Genomic DNA, 16465 nt, shown 5'->3' with positions numbered 1-16465 from the left:
CATTTATTGTTTAATACGAATGTTCTTGAGAACCTGTTATGTTGAACATCAAGGACTAATCTTCAAATGACTTATTTTTGGAGGTGGTTGAGGCAGGGGGATTTGGCATTAGGGATTTCAGAAATGGTTTTGAATGATCTGCCTTGGTGATCTTATTAAACCTGCTGCAACTGATCAGTTCCCGTCTTCTCTTTGGTAGTCATTTTGAGGCAATTTGAAGAAGTCTGTAAGTGTCCTAAATCCACGGTTTTCTGAGTTCCTTGTTTCCTCCAGTTCCAGGAAGTGATAAATTTTTGGTGCCTATACTGACACTCTTTCCATATAATTGGTTTGAGAAATGGCTTTTGGGGTTGGTGAAGGGGGTTGTCTTTTTTTGAAGCTCCTAAGGCAGGGTGTCGCACTTGTTTGTTTCAAGGGCTGGATATGACATAAATGTGACCGGGGGGGTGGGGGGGAGATCAGCACTGGGGGATGTGGTTTGCCAGGTCAGATTGTAGGGTGGCTGCCTGGACTGGTGAGGTCGCATTAGCCTTGCCAGCCCAGATCGGCATGGGGGGTGGCTATCTCAGATGGGGGAGTACCTGAACTGGTGTGCCCCACAGGCTCGTCAGATCAGATCGGGAACTGGGGGTTGCCTTAGCTGGCTCACAAGCTGGGTAAGCCCTCTCAAGGGGCCACATCCAGCCCTCAGGCCATATATTTGATATCCCAGCCCTAAAGGCTCCAATTGATGCTGCCAGGTTGTCAAAACAGTGACCAGTAACTTTCACGTTCCATTATTCAAGATCAGAGCATGACGCTGCCCTGGTACAGATGGGGAAGCTCTCTTAATATTGTGAACAACAGTTATCAGAACCTGGAATAAAGTCTGGACCTGGACTAGAGGGCAGCCAATAGAAATATTTCATACTGTCCAGAACTCTGCCTTGAATCAAGGCCTACTCCTGCTTTGAGAAAGGCAAATCTGTTAATACAAGTGGAGGACTATTCTCAAAAGAAACTGAGAGCCAGTATGGTTTAGTGGTTAGATTATTAAATTAGGATGTGGGAGATCCAGGTCTGAATCCCCACCCTGCCATGAAAGTTTGCTGGGTGACTTTGGGTCAGTTACACTATAGTACCTCAAGAGTTGAGGTAAGAATAAAACAAAGGAAAAGAAAATGCTGTTAGCCTCTTTGGATCTCTATTGGGGAAAAGGGTGGGTTATAATTGGCATGTATTCCATTAAATTCTCTCCTTCAAACTATGTACACTTTACCTATTCCTCATTCCCTTTTTGCTATAAGCCAACCAGAACATTTAAAGTTATTTTAAACATTAACCAGCCCAGCACATATTGTGGTTTAATTGTTTTTTAATTGAGGCACAAATTTAATATTCGTAAATATTCTTTAGGAAATGCTATTAAAGAGAATGCTCACCAGTTCAGCAATGTTATACCACTCTTAACCTGCAAGCAAGTGCAGAGTTACTTCACTTTAAAATCCATTAAAACAAATGTTTTTAAATCATATTGATCACCAGCACTGTTCATCAATAAAAGATAATTTAATTAGAATGGTGCAGGGTAGTGCCTGCTTAGATTGTATGATGAAGAACTCTGGGCAACCTGAAAAACTGCATCCTCCTGTGGCAATCTTTGTCCTTCCCTTCATTTTGGTCGCAGGGCAGAAAAGAAAATGTGTCGCAGGAATGAGTAAATAGGCCCCCTTCTTGAAACAGAATCAAGAATTGGTAGAACCTCCTGTTAATTCTGCCCGCCCCAAATATCCACCCTCTCTGGTGGGATAGGAGAGACTCTTTCCGATGGTCTAGTTTGAACCATTTGAATGTTATTAAATTTTCCTTTTTGAGTTCCTTTCTGCCTAGAATTAAGCAACACAAGCTGGGGATCAGTAAAAATGCATTGGGAGAGAACCTAAGAAGAGCCCTGCTTGATCAGACCAGTGATCCATCTAGTCCAGTGTCCTGTCTCATACAGTGGCCAGCCAGCTCTTCTGAAGTGTCAACAAAGAAAAGAAGAGCTTGGATTTATATCCCACCTTTCTACCCTGCAAGGAGTCGCAAAGTGCCTTACAAGTTCCTTCCCTTCCTCTCCCCACAACAGACACCTTGTGGGATAAGTGGGGCTGAGATAGTTTAGAGAACTATGACTGGCCCAAGACTTCATGTATTGGGGGGAGGGGGACCTGGTTCTCCAGATTAGAGCCTCCTGCTTATGTGGAAGAGTGGGGAATCAAACATGGTTCTCCAGGGTAGAGTCCACCACTTTTTAACCACTATACTACGCTGGCTCTCTTTTACAGTGTAAAAAAGACAGAGGCCTTCCCCTGATGTTGCCTCCTGGCATTGGGATTCAGAGGTTGACTGCCTCTAAATATGAAGGTTCCCTTTAGTCACCATGGTTAGTAGCCACTGAATGACCTCTCCTGAATCTGTCTAATCCCCTTCTAAAGCTGCCTATGTAACCATCACTACATCCTCTAGCAGCAAATTCTACATTTTAATCACTTACTGTTTAAATAAACATTTCCATTTGTCTGTGATGAATCTATTGCCTGTCAGCTTCATTGGATGCCCTCCAGTCCCTCCCCCGCATCCCAGGATCCACCTCCAAGCTTCCAGGAATTTCCCAAGCCGGAGTTGACATCCCTAAATGGAACACCAACAGTTCCAATCCTGTCTGTAAAAGTTGACAGGCTAAAGAGTGGGTCTTTAGATCTTGACCTGAAAATCTACTTTTTAATTTAAAAAAATTATTTTGTAACACCTGATCTGGTCAAGAGCCCTGTTGAGCTCAAAAGCTTGCATACCCTTTTCACAATTTTGTCTGGCCCTGATTAAAAAGTATGGGATGGATTGGGGGGGGGGGGTCTGGATTTTTTGAGTGAACCAATACAGTTATTAACAAAATTTCTCCACTGCTTGGAGACAAAGATCCCCTTATAGTCATACAGGAAAATTGAGGACTTCCTATAGCCTTTCTTCCAATGCTTCCAGAAAATATTCTCTGCCATCCTATTTAGGTTCTCCCATTCTGATCCGTACGTCTCAGTACCGATGTAGATGTAATGTTTTGAAAGATGCTCGTTTGCCGGTTTTGTGTGCATGTAATTCACCCATGATCTGGACGGCCCAGGCTAATGCGATCACATTCGATCTCAGAAATCATGCAGGGTCAGCCCTTGCTAGTGCTTGGATCAGGGGAGACCAGGGCTGTTACGCAGACGCAGGTAACAACAAACCTTGGTGTGCACTGCACACCAAGACAACTAGACATAAGAACAGTTTTTTCCCGAATGCCATCACTCTGTTAAACAAATAATTCCCTCGATAATGTCAAACTGTTTATTATATATTTATTATATAATTACTGCACTACTTTTTTCATCATTCCTATTACCCATCTCCTCCCAATTATGACTGTATGACTATAGCCTGTGCTGACATTTCATTTTATTTTATGATTTTACATTTTATGTTTTTATTACTATTGATTGTTTCCTGATTGCTTACTAGACCTATATGACAATCATTAAGTGCTGTACCTTATGATTCTTGACAAATGTATTTTTCTTTTATGTACACTGAGAGCATATGCACCGGAGACAAATTCCTTGTGTGTCCAATCACACTTGGCCAATAAAGATTCTATTCTATTCTATTCTATTCTATTCTATTCTACCTCTCTTGCCTTGAAAACCCAATTGGGTCGGCTGTAACTCTATTTCCACTTTGCACCAGCAATTCAAAGGTTTAAACGAACAAGTCACGTCTCCTAGGGCGGCCTCTTCCGGCTCCTCGTCCTTCCAGGCCAGGGGGAGGGAATATGTCCAAAGGGTTTCCCAGCCTGGATCTGGGTGCGTTGCAAATGCGTGTGAGTTTCCCCGGGTTGTACATGCAAGGTGGGAAATGCAGGGTGGGAAAATGCGGAGCGGGTGGCGGGATCCTCAAAGGGAGAGATTCACATAATGGAGATTAAAGATAGGAGGGAAATCAGTGCGCTTCCTTCTACTTCACTCAACGGGGAGGAGGAGGAGGAGGCTTGTCAACCGATCCAGTTGGGGTCACTCCCTCCATCATGGTTTGTGTGTGTGGGGTGCGGGGCTTTTCTTTCCACTCTGCAAAACCAGGGCTGGCACGTTTCAAGCGAATCAAGTGGAAATCTGTGCATTCAGAGTTGGATAAAACACAACCGGCTTCAAATCGGGCTTGGGGAGGCACTACAGGTGGGGTGGGTGGGTCTGATTTTGGAGAGAAGGGGGTGAAAAAGAGGATGCTGTTATGGGAGGGTGGAGTCTGACAAAAGGGGGAACAGATGAAGACCAGAAGAGGGGGTGTGAGGGCTGTCCGGTGGCAGGGATGCTGCATTTTTATTTGTTTGTTCGCTTGCTTTTGTGAGTGACTAAATTGTGGGAGCTGGCATGGCACAGTGGTCAAGAGTGGTGGACTCTAATCTGGCGAATGGGGTTGGATTGCCCACTCCTCCACATGAAGCCTGCTGAGTGACTTTGGGCCAGTTTCTCCCAGAGCATTCTCTGCCCACACAGAGGCAGGCAATGGCAAACCACCTCCCAATATCTCTGGCCTTGAAAACCATACAGAAGAAGAAGAAGAGGAAGAGCTTGGATTTATATCCCCCCCCCCTTTCTCTCCTGTAGGAGACTCAAAGGAGTTTACAATCTCCTTGCCCTTCCCCAGCAAACACCTTGTGAGGTGGGTGGGGCTGAGAGAGCTCCGAAAAGCTGTGACTAGCCCAAGGTCACCCAGCTGGCGTGTGTGGCAATGCACAGGCTAATCTGAATTCCCCAAATAAGCCTGGGGGAAATCAAACCCGGTTCCTCCAGATTAGAATGCACCTGCTCTTAACCACTACGCCACTGCTGCTCCTAGCCAAAAGTCAGCTGTGGCTTGACAGCTCGGACACACATAACTAAATTGTGCAGTTCCCTGCCAGTGAAAGTAGTAGTGGCCACAAGCATAGATGACTTTATAAGGGGGTATGTGTGTGTGTCACAGATTCAGGAAGGACAGGTCCATCAGTGGCTACTAGCCATGGTGACTAGGGGGATCCTCTGAATGCCAGTGTCAGAAGGCAACATTGGGGTAAAGCCTTGGTCTGTATGTCCATGCTTTCATTTTGGTTTGTGGCCACAGGCATGAAAAAGCTGATATGGGATCAGTACACAGTGACCTTACAAAATAACCCAAAATGAGGATTTGGGATTGTAGTTTCTGTTGGTAGAGATAACCCTCTTTTTGAGGGTCTTCCATGAGTGGCAGGTTGACCATTGTGTGAGACAGGATGCTGAACTAGATAGACGATTTGCTGGGGTTCCCCAAAGAGGGGACGGCCCAAGACCCCATCCCACTTACTCCTGCGGTCTTTTCCGGTTCCTCCCCTTTCTTTCTGACTGAAGATCTCTGCTTTTTATGTGTTTATTTTGTGTTTCCCAGGGGTTTGGACCACCACACTCACAGTTCCATTCACAGTTTTGTTTTTTAATATTAGCAGACTTTCTTGATTGCAGGGAGAAAATCAACATGCCAGTTGACATCTTCCACTTGGGTTGGAGTTCCTAATGTGGGGCCTGGAAGTTCATCTCTGGGCTGATCATCAGGCTCTCTTTGTCTTAAGGAAAACTAGGCAAGAAGAAGTACTTTGGAGACCCAGCTGGAGCTGATTTGGAGCCCAGATGGAAGGACAAGAGGCAGTGGGCTATGAAGCCAGCCCAAATCCTGGTGTCACCAAGCCTGGGAGCAGCAGGGAATTCTGGGAAGTAACGATGCAGAAGGATCCAGAAGAGGACGCGGTTCCTTCAGATGTGAAGCGTCAGCATTTCAGGCAGTTTCACTACCATGAGGCTGAGGGACCCCGAGAAACTTGCAGCCGACTCCACCATCTTTGCTGCCAGTGGCTAAAGCCAGAAAGGCTCAGCAAGAAGGAGATGCTGGACCAGGTGATCCTGGAGCAGTTCCTGGCCATCTTGCCCCCAGAGATACAGAGCTGGGTCAGGGAATGCGAGCCTGAGACAAGTTCCCAAGCAGTGGCCCTGGTGGAAGGTTTTCTCCTAAATCCAGGAGGGGTTGACCAGGTGAGGGAGTTTTGTCTTATGGGTTCCAAGCTATCAGCTTCACTGTGAGTGAAGGGATCCGAATGACCTTCTGAAGTTGTCCAAATTTGGCTGGGGCTCCCCCAAAGGGGATGGCCCAAGACCCCATCCCATTTACTCCTGCGGTCTTTTCCAAATCCTCCCCTTTCTTTCTGACTGAAGATCTCTGCTTTTTCAGATATGGGAGCCATCTGCAGAAGGAGATGCTGATTTCTCTGAGAGAGCTCTGTGTGATACTAGACAAAGGCCACTCTTCTGGATGATCACGCAGGGTGGTGACAGTGGTATTTCTTCTCAAAGTAAGAATTTAATGAGACATTCTCCTGCTCCCACATCTCAAAAGCCTTTAACTCCCTAAAGCAGCCCTGAAACCTTACATTCTCACATGATTTATCTCTTGGTGGGCAACAAGAGAGAGCGTATTTTATTTGTTGGAATGCCTTACCTCTTGAATGCCTATGGCACAGGCTATCTTTTTACACTGTTTTATTGTCTGAGGTCTATTTTGTGAGCATTTTTAAAGTTAATCTGAGATTTGTGTTATGCTCTTTTTAATGACTTCTGTTCGTTATATTGATGATTTATGACGCTGTTATGGTGTTTGCTTGAAACTGCCTTAACAAAACTCTGGAAAGGTTGCATATACCATTAGTAGACTCTTCTACTAATTAATAGACCATTAGTAGACTCTCCCTTATATCCTCCTCTGCTAGAAGAAGAAGAAGAATTTGGATTTATATCCCATCCTTCTGTCCTGTAAGGAAACTCAAGGTGGCTTACAAACTCCTTTCCCTCTCTTCCCCCACAACAGACACCTTGTGAGATAGGTGAGGCTGAGTGAGTTCTGAAGAACTGTGACTAGCCCAAGGTCACCCAGCAAGTGCGGAAACACATCTCGTTCACCAAATAAGCCTCTGCCACTCAGATGGAAGAGTGAGGAATCAAACCCAGTTCTTCAGATTAGAATCCACCTGTTCTTAACCACTACACCATGCTGGTTCCTCCAACCCTGGAGGCATTCCTACAATCTGGAAGCCCCTGAGTTACTTTGAATAATTCTGGAGTAGGTAGAGCATAGCCTGATCATGCAAGACTCATGTTCAGGACAAAATTGGAGAGCCAACATCGCAGGGGAGGGGGGTTGCAGTTTTTTTTTTACATGGGATTGTCAGGCTCTGTATAACAATACAAAGTGTATACAAAGGTTCATCTTTTTCTATGTTTTTCACAGGTGTTGGAACAAGACTGGCAAAGCAAAGCATGCTGTTATATCCTAGTGATGAAGCAAAATCCACATCTGTGCAGCCAGATCAGGTACGGGAGGTATGATGAGGAGGTGTGCAGCCTTAGCATGCCTGTCCCATTGGACTTAGAAAAAAAAAATCTGTATCTTCCCCTTTATTTCTCCCCAAGCTGCCGTCTAGGAAAGCCAGGAATGCCAGTGAGAAAGGGTTGGATTCTGCAGGAAAATGTTATATCCTCTGTTATATCCACTTAGTAGTTTGCTCTATTTTGGGGGGAAGGACTATAACATCTTTTCTCCTTCTCACCTATTCTGTAAGCTCCCTTGAACCCCATAATGGAAGAAAGGTGGCTCATAAATGTTTTAAATAAATACTTTCAGGGCTTCCTGTCCTTTGAGGAGGTGGCTGTGGAATTCACTAATGAGGAGTGGGTGCTGCTGGATCCTGGCCAGAGAGCCTTGTACGTCGAAGTCATGCTGGAGAACTGTGAGAGTGTGGCCACCCTGGGTAAGCCTGCTGCTTTCCCTTGATTGGTGAAAAATCTGGTCTCATGTATAGGCTGTTATACTGTTATGTTTCAGGTGGAGATGCTTGGGGTTAACCCATTGCATGCTGTGAATGTTCTACCAAAATGCTGAGGTCCAGTGCCATTGTATTATTTATTTTACTTCATTTATGAAGAAGAGAAGAGTCATTTTTATATTCCACTTTTCTCAACCTTTTAAGGAGTCTCAAAGCAACTTACCAATCACCTTCCCTTCCTCTCCCCACAACAGACACCATGTGAGATAGCTGAGACGGAGAGAGTTCAGAGAACTGTGACTAACCCAAGATGTAGGAGTGGAGAAACAAATCTAGTTCACCAAATTAAAGTCTGCTTTACACCATGTTGGCTCTGCACCACCTTTCTCCCCAGTGGGGACTTAAAACAGCATAACATCATTTTCTTCCTCCCCATTTTATCCTCACAAGAAACCTGCAAGGTCAGTTAGGCTGGAGGTGTGTGATTGGCGCAAGGTCACTGAATGGAAGTTCGGCTGGCTGAAAAGAGCTTGCCAGTTGGTGTGACTTTCCCCCTCTCATCTTCCTCCCCAGCTTCTCCACAGAAGAAAGGGCTTACACCAGCCAGGATCTGTAAACAGCTTTTGACGTTGGTTTGCAGCAGTTTAAAACAACAAAGAATGAAGTCTAATAAAATCAATCTCTTTCAGTATACAGAGTATACTTTCCCAAAAACTCTGGCAGGATGGAAAAGCCCTCCTTACTACTGAAGCATCCACCAGCTTCTCCCTGCCCCCTGCCCCCTGCCCCCTTTCTGACCTTCTCCCCATATACTTTCTTTGATTAACCATCATTAGCAGCTGCTCCTATACTTGTTAAATGTTGCAGGTGTTATTAAACTGGGGGAGCGGTCATTAGCTACAGGCATGGCTTCCACTGGTGATATTCTTATTAGATCAACAGTAACTTTTCCTAACTTTTCCAATAGCTTTTCCAGTACCTTTTCAGCAAGTTTCTATGGCATTGTGCAGATTTGAACCTGGGTCTCCCAGATCCTAGTCAATTCAATTTTTTAAATTAAGTTTTATTATACAGTCAAAGACCAGCATGGGGTTTAAAAAAATTATTTCACACATGTAGACAACCCAAGAAAAGAAAAAGGAAAAAGAAAACAAATCCAATCCCCCTCCCCCACTATAATAATAATAAACATTTCAATAGTACATTTTAGCTACCTCATTATTGATCTAAACTCAAATCTAGTTTTGTGCTTATAGTTGGCATCAGCATTTCCTCCACCTTTAGTTCATCTTATAAAACTATTTTAGTCCAATCCACTGTTTTCATTTAAATCTCAAACCCTGCCATTATTTCTCAATTTGTTTATGTTTTCAGCAGGTAGACTGCAAAAGTTCAGTAGGTAGTCCGCAAAGGGTTTCCAGTCTTTCAGGAAATTGTCCATATTCTTGTTTCTTAAAAAACACTGTCAGCCTTGCCATCTCTGCATATTCTGTGACTTCTAAAATCCACTCTTGTTTTATTAGAATTTTATTGTAGCATATAATTTGTAATTTTATTGTCCCTCCATTTGTATGCATATAAAATCCTTGCTGCAGTTGTTATGTACATAAAAAAGTGTTCTATATTGATCTGGAATATCCATCCCCATCAACCCCAAGAAGAATGCCTCAGGTTTTTTCTCAATTGTTATTTTCATAATCTTTTGAATTTCTTTTAAAATCGTATCCCAAAACAATTTTGTTTCTTGCCCATCATGTATGAAAAAAGAGCCATCCTGTTGTTGAAATTTCCAGAATTTGTTTGATATCCCTTTATACATTTGAGAGTTTAGACAGTTTTCCCAGTGTTAAATACTATCTATACATCATGTTATAGTAATTTTCTTTCAGATTAGAACAAGCTTTGAATTTCAGATCTTTTTTCCATAAGCTTTCCCATTATTCCATTTATATAGTTCTCCCCACATTTCTAACCCATTTTAACATCGACAGTTTTACTCCCTTGTCCTCTGTATCCAGCTTTAATAACATCTTATATCAGCATACACAGTTAAAATACTGCTTAACATTTCTGACCAGAATGATAAAAGGAATTGTAAGATAAAATTTAGTTAAGTACAATAAAATGTAATTTACAAATATAAGAACCAAGTAAATTCTTAAATCACATAAACAGTATTTGAAATTTGCATGCCGCTACATTTGATGCATTGTACTGGCAATTACTGGTAATTGTCCAACATTAACCATTATGGCTTTCTATGTAATCTGTGTTTTATATGTGTTGTCATTTACTGGTGTTTTGTACTGATTGAGCAGACTTGGAAAGTCTCACAAGCTTTTGTGCTTTATGGCTATTTTATTCAAAATACATGAGGAAAATAATGGTAACAATCGGAAACTTGTGGCTTGAAGCTTTTAAAAAACATGCATAAATTGAAATAAATACATAAGCTTCATTTTTACTTAAACTTTTTTATTTTTAAATTTATTTAAAACATTTCAATCTCACCTTTACTCCCAAATGGAGTCCTTGTGATGGTGAATATCAAAGAATGAAAACATTTGAACATTAAATATAAAATAATGTTATAAAAATGTATAAACACAAAACAGATTTATGGTCTGTTGTATGCAACAGCAGCTACTGGACAGATTTTAACCTGCATTTTTTTCTTCAAGCTCCTTTTCTTTTTCATTAAAAAAACAAAATAAACCCAAGGACCATCCCCGAATCTTGTGAGGTTAAATGTCAGAGGTTTATTATGAGTGATGTGACAAGCCCCTTTCTTTTGGCTGTCTAATCTGAACCTACTGCCTCTTTGCACTGGGTGACTGTGAATTTGGCTTTGATCTTCTTTGTGTGTTATTGACTCATTAGGTGATGAAGGGAAGAAGGAAGGAGAGGTCCCTACAAAGTTATTGGATGGAGTTCGATGTAAAAAAGAAGATCAACCAGGAAAGGAAACGGAAGCAAAATTGCACAAGTGGAAGAAATCTGGTGTCAGGCAAGGCAACAACCACCATTTAATCTCAACTCAAAGCCGGTTAGGCCAAGCAAAGGAAAAGAGCCAGTGCCCAGTGTGTGGGAAAAGCTTCAATTTTAAATCCAGCCTGAATGCTCATTGGAGAATGCACAAGGTTGATAAACCATTTGAATGCATGGAGTGCGGAAAGCAGTTAAGCACCACAGCAAGCTTTAAGACCCATCAAAGAATCCACACGGGAGAAAGACCATTTAAATGCTCATTGTGTGGAAAGACCTTTAGCCAGAGCTCGGCTCTTACTTCCCATCTAAGAATCCACACAGGAGAGAAGCCATACACCTGCTCAGAATGCGGAAAGAGCTTCAGCCAGAGCTCAGCTCTGACTTCCCATCAAAGAATCCATACGGGGGAGAAACCATATCCATGCTTGGAGTGTGGAAAGAGTTTCAGTAAGACAACTGACCTTACGAGGCATCAAAGAATCCACACAGGAGAGAAACCATACAAGTGTTCAGAGTGCGCTATGAGTTTTTCTCAAGGAGGAAGCCTCAAATATCATCAGAGGCTGCACATGGAAGAAGAACCCTATAAATGCCTGGAGTGTGGGAGGAGCTTCAGTAAAAATACAGACCTCACAAGGCACCAGAGAATCCACATGGATGAGAAACCATTTAAATGCTCTGTGTGCAGCAAGAGCTTTACTCAGCGCTCGGTCCTGATCTCCCATCAGCGCATTCACACGGGGGAGAAGCCATTTTCATGCTTGGAGTGTGGAAAGGGCTTTATTAAGAATTCTGACTTGACAAGGCATCAAAGAATCCACACGGGGGAGAAGCCTTACAAATGTTCTGAGTGTCCCATGAGTTTTTCTCAAGGAGGGAGCCTTAAATATCATCAGAGGCTGCACCTTGAGGAAGAAACATATAAGTGCCTGGAGTGCGGAAAAAGCTTTAGCCAGAGTGTGAGCTTAGCTTCTCACCAGATGATGCACATGGGAGAATCTTGCAGACTGGAGAAATATCTGGATGATGAAAAGAATTTCAGATGGGGCACAGATACAGATGGATTGACTATCACACCAAGTACAGAAATAATCAAACTTGAGATTCTCTGACCAATCAAATTTTTGTCAGATCTGCATTAGGGGAGAGGCTGTATGAATGCCCAGATGTCTGTGAACTGTGTTTCTTGTGAGAAAAACAAGTGAGTGTAAGAAACAACATTCAGTTGAAGCCAGGAATTCAGAACAGCTTTGTCTTTTGGCGCATGCATGGTTGCTTGTTGTGAATTTATCCAGCCTTCCTGCCATCAATCAAAAACCCATATGATTCGTATGGCAAACTGTTATTGAAAAGGAAAAAAACCACTGAAATCTGTTTTAAAGAATGCAAAAAGATCCTTGCTGGATCAGACCCAGTGTTCAGGATCCTCCTATTTATTTATTATTAAGTTTATATTGACCATCTAGGTGACCATAGGAACCTTCAAGAAGGGTATTATGTTAACAGTTCACCTTCAGTTTTAATTGATTATTCATTTTTAGTAAAACTTACATTTGTTCTGAATCTGGAGGTTCCACCTTGCTTTCCCTGCTATTAGCTATTGATAGACAACTGCTGGGACATTTCTTAAGGTTTTGGAACCATATTTTGTGCTTTGATTTAGAATTGGGTAGATTGTGTATGCCATTTTCAAACAAATGTGTTTACTTTGCTTGGCTCAAAGGTGTCCTGTATTCTCCAGTGTAAATAATAGTTGGCTTACAGAGGCGTGAAATTGTCCTTTACACATGATGAAAACATGCAATTCTCTGCCTTGCAAATGCAGCAGATACCTCTATCAGGTATCAAGCATTGAGGAACACTTCAGATATTTTCAATCAGCGAGTCATGTGCCTAATACATAGATCTAGAATTGTGTGTCTAATTTTCCCTTTCCATCTTGGGCAGGGGGGTTATCCTGTAAGCTAATGGAATTTTTGTATAATGTTTAGTGACTTGCTTCAAACTCTGTATTAGGGTCGCCTTTAATGTCACATATCTAAGAACAGTGCCACATTTTCTGCAAGCTCATGTCTCATTTATCTTGAATGTTCCCAAAAACTCAAAACACAAAGCTACGATAAAGGATTTCTCTTTGCTGTTTCTCATTGTTGGTGACTGGACCAGATCAGCATTGGGAGCTTTGGAAATTCTTCTTCCGTGCATTCACTAACTGGATGGAATGTGGAACATATCTACTACTTTCCTTCATTACAAGGTGACAAAGTTCTCCACTTGTCCTGGTCTCAGTGCTGACAATCTCCTGCTGTCTGTATGAATTCTCTTCTATGCTAGGGGCAAGTCACAGCTCAGAGTGATTAGGTTTTTGTCCAGTGGGCAGACTGATACCTGCCAAGCACTGTGGTCATCAGCCACTACAGAACATTAAAGTTCACATCTGGTTACTTTCAGATAGGTAACTGTTTTGGTCTGCACTAGAAGAGCAAAGTTTGAAGCAAGTAGCATTTTAAAAGGCCAACAAGATTTACAGATGAAGAGAGCTTTGACTCTTGTAAGCTCATACCTGTTGGTCTTTAAGGTGCTACTAGACTAGAATCACGCCCTGTTATGTGAGCTCACAGTGGTATGACCATGTCAAAAAGTTATTGCTGGATCCCTATTTTAGAATTACTACTGAGAAACCCGTCAAAATATTCTACCCAAGTTGGACTCTGTATTAAATCAAGGCCTAGCCTGCTTGCAAACAGGCAAAAAATGTAAGGGTGTCATTTGGACTGTTGATTCAAACTAGACAAATTTCAGAACGTGTTCTTGTCTGCCCTTTTCCTGACCCTGAAGAGTATATATGGCAAATAATGCATTTATTTGGTAAGTACCATTATTTTATCTCTCATCTACGCATCATGAAGCTGCCTTATGCTGAATCAGCCATTATACTGAATCAGCTGCCTTAATCAGACCATTGGTCCACTGAAGTCAGTACTCTCTACTCAGACTTGCAGAGTCTCAGGCAAAGGTCTTTCACACCACCTACTTCCTGGTCACCTTTAACTGGAGATACCAGGGATTGAATTTGGGATCTGCATCACAACCAGATGCTGTACCACTAAGCCACAGCCCCTCACATATCCCTAAAAATACTTCCTTGATTGTGAGTGTGGTGTGGTCATTAATGTGCTTGAATAGAACTGGGGAGACCCAGGTTCAAATCCTCATTGACCTAAAGTTCACTGGGTGCCCTTGTACCTTGATGAAGCAAGTGACCACAGGGCATTTTCTGCAGTGGCGCCTCCTTTGTGGAACTCCCTGCCTTCAGCTGTCCGCTTAGCATCTTCCCCAGTTCAGTTTTAGACTTCTGGTATAAACAGTTTTATTTATCCCAGTATTTGGTGTGTGTATTTAATTTTAATAGTCTAGATGTACTTCAGTTAAATGTTGTAATTTATTTTAAAGTGGGAAAATAATGAAGCATTGAACAAGAAATAACTAAGTTGAAACCCTGTACTCTTCCCATCTGAGACCAAATCAAAGAAATAGTAATACATATATGTGAATGCACAGAAGCCGATATACAAAGATCAGGACTACACCGGAATGGTCTACATTGTAATTTGAAAGGTATTTCCTTAATATGAGATCAGCCATGTTGGAGAGCTCAGTATTCCAGGAAAAGCAGCCATGCCATCAAAGAAATCAGTAGGATGAGCTTCCTTGTCTGCTTTCACTGGAAGTGCAGGCATTTTCATCACCAAAATATGCCAGTCTGTGCCACCCGTGGATTCTTATAGGTGGTTGCTCTTTCCCACTCAACCCCACCACCAGTTGAGTGACCAGTGAAAAGATGCAATACTAAGTTCTTATGAATGACAAATTTTCCAGCATGATTTCACATACAGTGCCAGGAGAGTCCATTCTTCCTTGGTGAAATATGTGTACACCTCTTCAAAACGTACTGAACTCTGGGGAGAAAGAGGAAATGTTAGCTCGTTACTGAAGACCTTTAATTTTTTTCTTTGACTTAAGCTGGAAGACTTCAGGGTTTTGTGTTTTAACAACCACATTTTGAAGATTCTGCTACCACAAAACCTAATCCATAATCTTTACAGTCTCCTAATTTAGTAAAGGTATAAGCAAAGTGTTGCAGCATGTAAGTAAATACAAACTAACCTTGGTTGCCATCGAAATATAAAGCTAACAACTAACCCTAACCTAACTTCTCACCAGCTTCTCATCATTTCATGACTGCTCTAAGAAGTTACATTTAATTGAATATTGGTGCCAGCATAGAAAGCAGCTGGTTAAGAAATGTCTTCATCCATTACCAGTGTAGGATGTTAAGTTAGCATACACAGAAACCTTGATAAGAACTTAATGGGCATGCGTTTTTATGTCACACAACTACTCTGATGCAAAATGATAAATAAGTTTTGTACTTTTGACGATCACTAAGAAGCAGTACAATAAAAGCATTCCTAACAATAGTAGGAGTCATAGTGAAATTTCTTGGCACCATGGCACCATGGGATTTGTTGAGTCATGCATTACCAATAATCTAACAATCCCTCTCTCATAATGCCCAGCCCACAACAGCAGTGTCCCTTCTCAAGTTCTACTCCATGTAGGTTTATGTGCTCTTGTAGTAACCAAGACTTCCCATTTGCCAGACACAGAGTTCCTAGTTGGCAGTTTGGGTAGAAACAAACTGGAGTCTTTGACATCCAGAGAAATGAGATAGTCCCTCTCCTATTGGATTTAGTGGCAAAAGACTACAAGCTCACAGACAACTTCATCTGCACCACTCATAGAATCATAGAATTAGAAGAGACCACAAGGGCCATCCAACCCCCTGCCATGCAGGAACATACAATCAAAGCACTCCTGACATATGTTCATCCAGCCTCTGTTTAAAAACCTCCAAAGAAGGAGATTCCACCACTCTCCAAGGCAGTGAACTCTACTGTTGAACAGGCCTGACAGTCAGAAAGTTCTTCCTAATGTTTAGGTGGAATCTCTTTTCCAGCACCTTGAATCCATTAATTCGTGTCCTTGAGGCCACAGAAAACAAGCTTGCTCCCTCTTCAACATGGCATCTCTTCACATATTTAAACATAGATATGTCCCCCCTTAAACTTTACTTCTCCAAACTAAACATCCCCAGCTCCCGAAGTCTCTCTTTGTAGGGATTCTAGACCTTTTACCATTTTGGTTGCCCTCCTTTGGACACGTTCCAGCTTGTTGATATCCTTAAATTGTGGTGTCCAGAACTGAACACAGTACTCTAGGTGAGGTCTGACCAATGCAGAGTAGAGTGGTACAATTGTTTCCCTTGATCTGGACACTATACACTTATTGATGCATCCCAGAATTGCATTGGCTTTCTTGGCTGCCATATCACACTGCTGACTCATGTTCAGTTTGTGGTCCATTAAGACTCCCAGATCCCTTTCACGTGTAGTGTTGTCAAGCTAGGTATCACCCATCCTATATCTCTGCATGTTTTCTGCCTAATTGTAGAATCTTATATTTATCTCTGTTGAAATTCATTTTGTTAGTTTTGGCCCAGACCTCTAATCCAGATAATTTTGAATCCTGCCCCTG

At 42.2% G+C, this 16465-nt stretch overlaps 3 protein-coding genes across 8 annotated transcripts in view; 1 reads left to right on the top strand and 2 right to left on the bottom strand.

Annotated features, from left to right (window-relative positions):
- LOC125429278 (zinc finger protein 84-like) overlaps positions 1 to 15348 on the top strand; it is a 28930-nt gene extending 13582 nt beyond the window's left edge. The window contains exons 8-13 of the mRNA XM_048490240.1: positions 2605 to 2707; positions 5683 to 6095; positions 6292 to 6412; positions 7345 to 7436; positions 7738 to 7864; positions 10760 to 15348. Of these exons, the coding sequence (XP_048346197.1) occupies positions 2605 to 2707; positions 5683 to 6095; positions 6292 to 6412; positions 7345 to 7436; positions 7738 to 7864; positions 10760 to 11979 (2076 nt within the window). The 3' untranslated portion in view covers positions 11980 to 15348. The remainder of the gene's footprint in view (positions 1 to 2604; positions 2708 to 5682; positions 6096 to 6291; positions 6413 to 7344; positions 7437 to 7737; positions 7865 to 10759) is intronic.
- Positions 1 to 16465, bottom strand: part of LOC125428526 (zinc finger protein 420-like) — an 815993-nt gene that overhangs the window by 435973 nt on the left and 363555 nt on the right. The gene's annotated exons all lie outside the window — the stretch shown is intronic.
- Positions 10338 to 16465, bottom strand: part of LOC125429276 (zinc finger protein 420-like) — a 30991-nt gene continuing 24863 nt past the window's right edge. Inside the window, exon 11 of the mRNA XM_048490236.1 lies at positions 10338 to 14826. The gene's annotated coding sequence lies outside the window, so the exon portion shown is untranslated. The remainder of the gene's footprint in view (positions 14827 to 16465) is intronic.

This window comes from Sphaerodactylus townsendi, linkage group LG03 (genome assembly GCF_021028975.2).
Source record: "Sphaerodactylus townsendi isolate TG3544 linkage group LG03, MPM_Stown_v2.3, whole genome shotgun sequence".
NCBI classification, from domain to species: Eukaryota; Metazoa; Chordata; class Lepidosauria; order Squamata; family Sphaerodactylidae; genus Sphaerodactylus; species Sphaerodactylus townsendi.
This window is presented reverse-complemented; position numbering and strand designations above follow the sequence as displayed.